Source organism: Anarrhichthys ocellatus, unplaced genomic scaffold, assembly GCF_004355925.1.
Source record: "Anarrhichthys ocellatus isolate YVR2014 unplaced genomic scaffold, GSC_Weel_1.0 scaffold1821, whole genome shotgun sequence".
NCBI classification, from domain to species: Eukaryota; Metazoa; Chordata; class Actinopteri; order Perciformes; family Anarhichadidae; genus Anarrhichthys; species Anarrhichthys ocellatus.
This window is the reverse complement of record NW_022281795.1, coordinates 4,552-7,149: the sequence shown is the minus strand read 5'-3', so window position 1 is coordinate 7,149 and position 2,598 is coordinate 4,552. Positions and strand designations below refer to the sequence as shown.

The window sequence follows — 2,598 nt, the reverse complement described above, 5'->3', positions numbered from 1 at the left end:
CACCACTACTACTAATGCTACTACACTACTACTAATGCTACTACCACCACTACTACCACTACCACTACTACTACTACTAATACTACTACTACTACCACTACTACAACTACCCATCAACTACATGCCAAGGCCTGGTGATATAATAGGTTAATCACTACCACTACTACTACTGTACAGACATTAACCAATGTAACTCTGTTTTATTCTCTCAGCTCCACCTTCTTTGCCAAAACTACCCAGCATCCTCCACCCGGGAAAAGACCAGGTCTACCCTGTCAGACAGAGTAAGTTGACAGAAGTGTGTCCTACATTACGGGGACACCTGAGTGTGTCCTACATTACGTGGACACCTGAGTGTGTCCTACATTGCGGGGACACTTGACTGTGTCATACATTGCGGGGACACTTGACTGTGTCATACATTGCGGGGACACTTGACTGTGTCTTACATTGCGGGAAGACCTGAGTGTGTCTTACATTACGGGGACACCTGAGTGTGTCATACATTACGGGAAGACCTGAGTGTGTCTTACATTACGGGGACACCTGAGTGTGTCATACATTACGGGGACACTTGACTGTGTCTTACATTACGGGGACACTTGACTGTGTCTTACATTACGGGGACACTTGACTGTGTCTTACATTACGGGGACACCTGAGTGTGTCTTACATTACGGGGACACCTGAGTGTGTCATACATTACGGGGACACTTGACTGTGTCTTACATTACGGGGACACCTGAGTGTGTCTTACATTACGGGGACACCTGAGTGTGTCTTACATTACGGGGACACTTGACTGTCTTACATTACGGGGACACTTGACTGTGTCTCACATTACGGGGACACTTGAGTGTGTCTCACATTACGGGGACACCTGAGTGTGTCTCACATTACGGGGACACCTGAGTGTGTCTCACATTACGGGGACACCTGAGTGTGTCTCACATTACGGGGACACCTGAGTGTGTCTCACATTACGGGGACACCTGAGTGTGTCTCACATTACGGGGACACTTGACTGTGTCTTACATTACGGGGACACTTGACTGTGTCTTACATTACGGGGACACCTGAGTGTGTCTTACATTACGGGGACACCTGAGTGTGTCATACATTACGGGGTCACTTGACTGTGTCTCACATTACGGGGACACCTGAGTGTGTCTCACATTACGGGGACACCTGAGTGTGTCTCACATTACGGGGACACCTGAGTGTGTCTTACATTACGGGGACACTTGACTGTGTCTTACATTACGGGGACACCTGAGTGTGTCTTACATTACGGGGACACCTGAGTGTGTCTTACATTACGGGGACACTATACATCCTTGAGGACTCGTAGATCAGTGCAGATGACAGTCAGCGGTTGTTGTTGAAGGATGCGGGCGTCACAGTGACGGAGTGGTACAGCAGAGCTGATCGCTGCGCTAATTTGTTATTGATCAGAAACGATTGCTGAATTATAAAAGACAGAAAGAAAAAGATGATTCAAATTTTACTCTAACTTACTGTAACACACTGAAGAGTTAAACTGGCATTGCTGTAGAGGACGAGAAGAAAAAGAAGCTTTCCCAAAACTACTGATTCATACAGACTTTTACTTTAATCACATTTATATACTTTTACTTCAGTGAGGTTCTGCAGGAACTTGTAGTTTACTTGTCGTGGAGTATTCTCCCAGTGTTGTATCAGTACTTTGACTGCAGTCGCGTGTCTGAATACTACCACCATTAACCAGCCGCTCCTGTCAGCCGTACAGTGACTGCAGTGCTTCCAGATCTCCAGCAGTGTTGCTGTCTTTTTATGCTCCTCCACCTGCAGCTGGACTCTCGGCTCATAAAGCTGCTCTGGCAGTGATGGAGAGGCGGCTCCTGCTCTGCCAACAACTGCTTTTAAATTGGTTTTCCTGAGAGCAGCTCGGAGGAGGTTCAACATTCACACAGTTGATTGTCCGTAGAGAATTAGCGGAGGCTGCAGGAGCTCATCCAATAAAACGGAACAAGCCGCGCTCGTGTGTACAGACTCACGTCACTTGTGTTAATTAATACATCAGATTTATTGAGCGATTTACATACTGCAGTGTTTCATGTTCTTCACTGTTTGATGCTTTGTTCTTATTGTGACGGTGAGTTCATTACCAAAGTTTAAGACTTCAATGTGACAAATTTCATCTTTTTGAAAATAAAAACACCTTTTGATGCATCAGACGACAATCTGAGGATTTCTAACCTAAAACTAACTAAAGCTTTTTTAAACTTTCTTGTTAATCCCCCTGTTATAAAACAAATATGCCACACATCACAAGGGTTGATGGTTCAACCCTCGAGCTCCTCCTGTCCCCATGTGGAAGTGTCCTTGAGCCAGGCACATAGACCAGAGCCTCTGTTTGATGTGACTGTGACATTTATTTAGTTGGAAAGTCAATCTAACGATCGCAGAGACACACAATGACATCAAAGAGACAAAAACTAATCGCAGAGACACAAAACAACATCAAAGAGACACAAGGCAACTACAGAGAGACACAAAACAACATCAAAGAGACACAAGACAACCACAGAGAGACACAAGACAACCACAGAGAGACAC

General features: G+C 45.3%; 1 protein-coding gene across 1 annotated transcript in view; it reads left to right on the top strand.

Annotated features, from left to right (window-relative positions):
* Positions 1-2,598, top strand: part of LOC116377894 (interleukin-1 receptor accessory protein) — a 9,577-nt gene that overhangs the window by 2,437 nt on the left and 4,542 nt on the right. Inside the window, exon 4 of the mRNA XM_031839654.1 lies at positions 213-284. Within this exon, the coding sequence (XP_031695514.1) occupies positions 213-284 (72 nt within the window). The remainder of the gene's footprint in view (positions 1-212; positions 285-2,598) is intronic.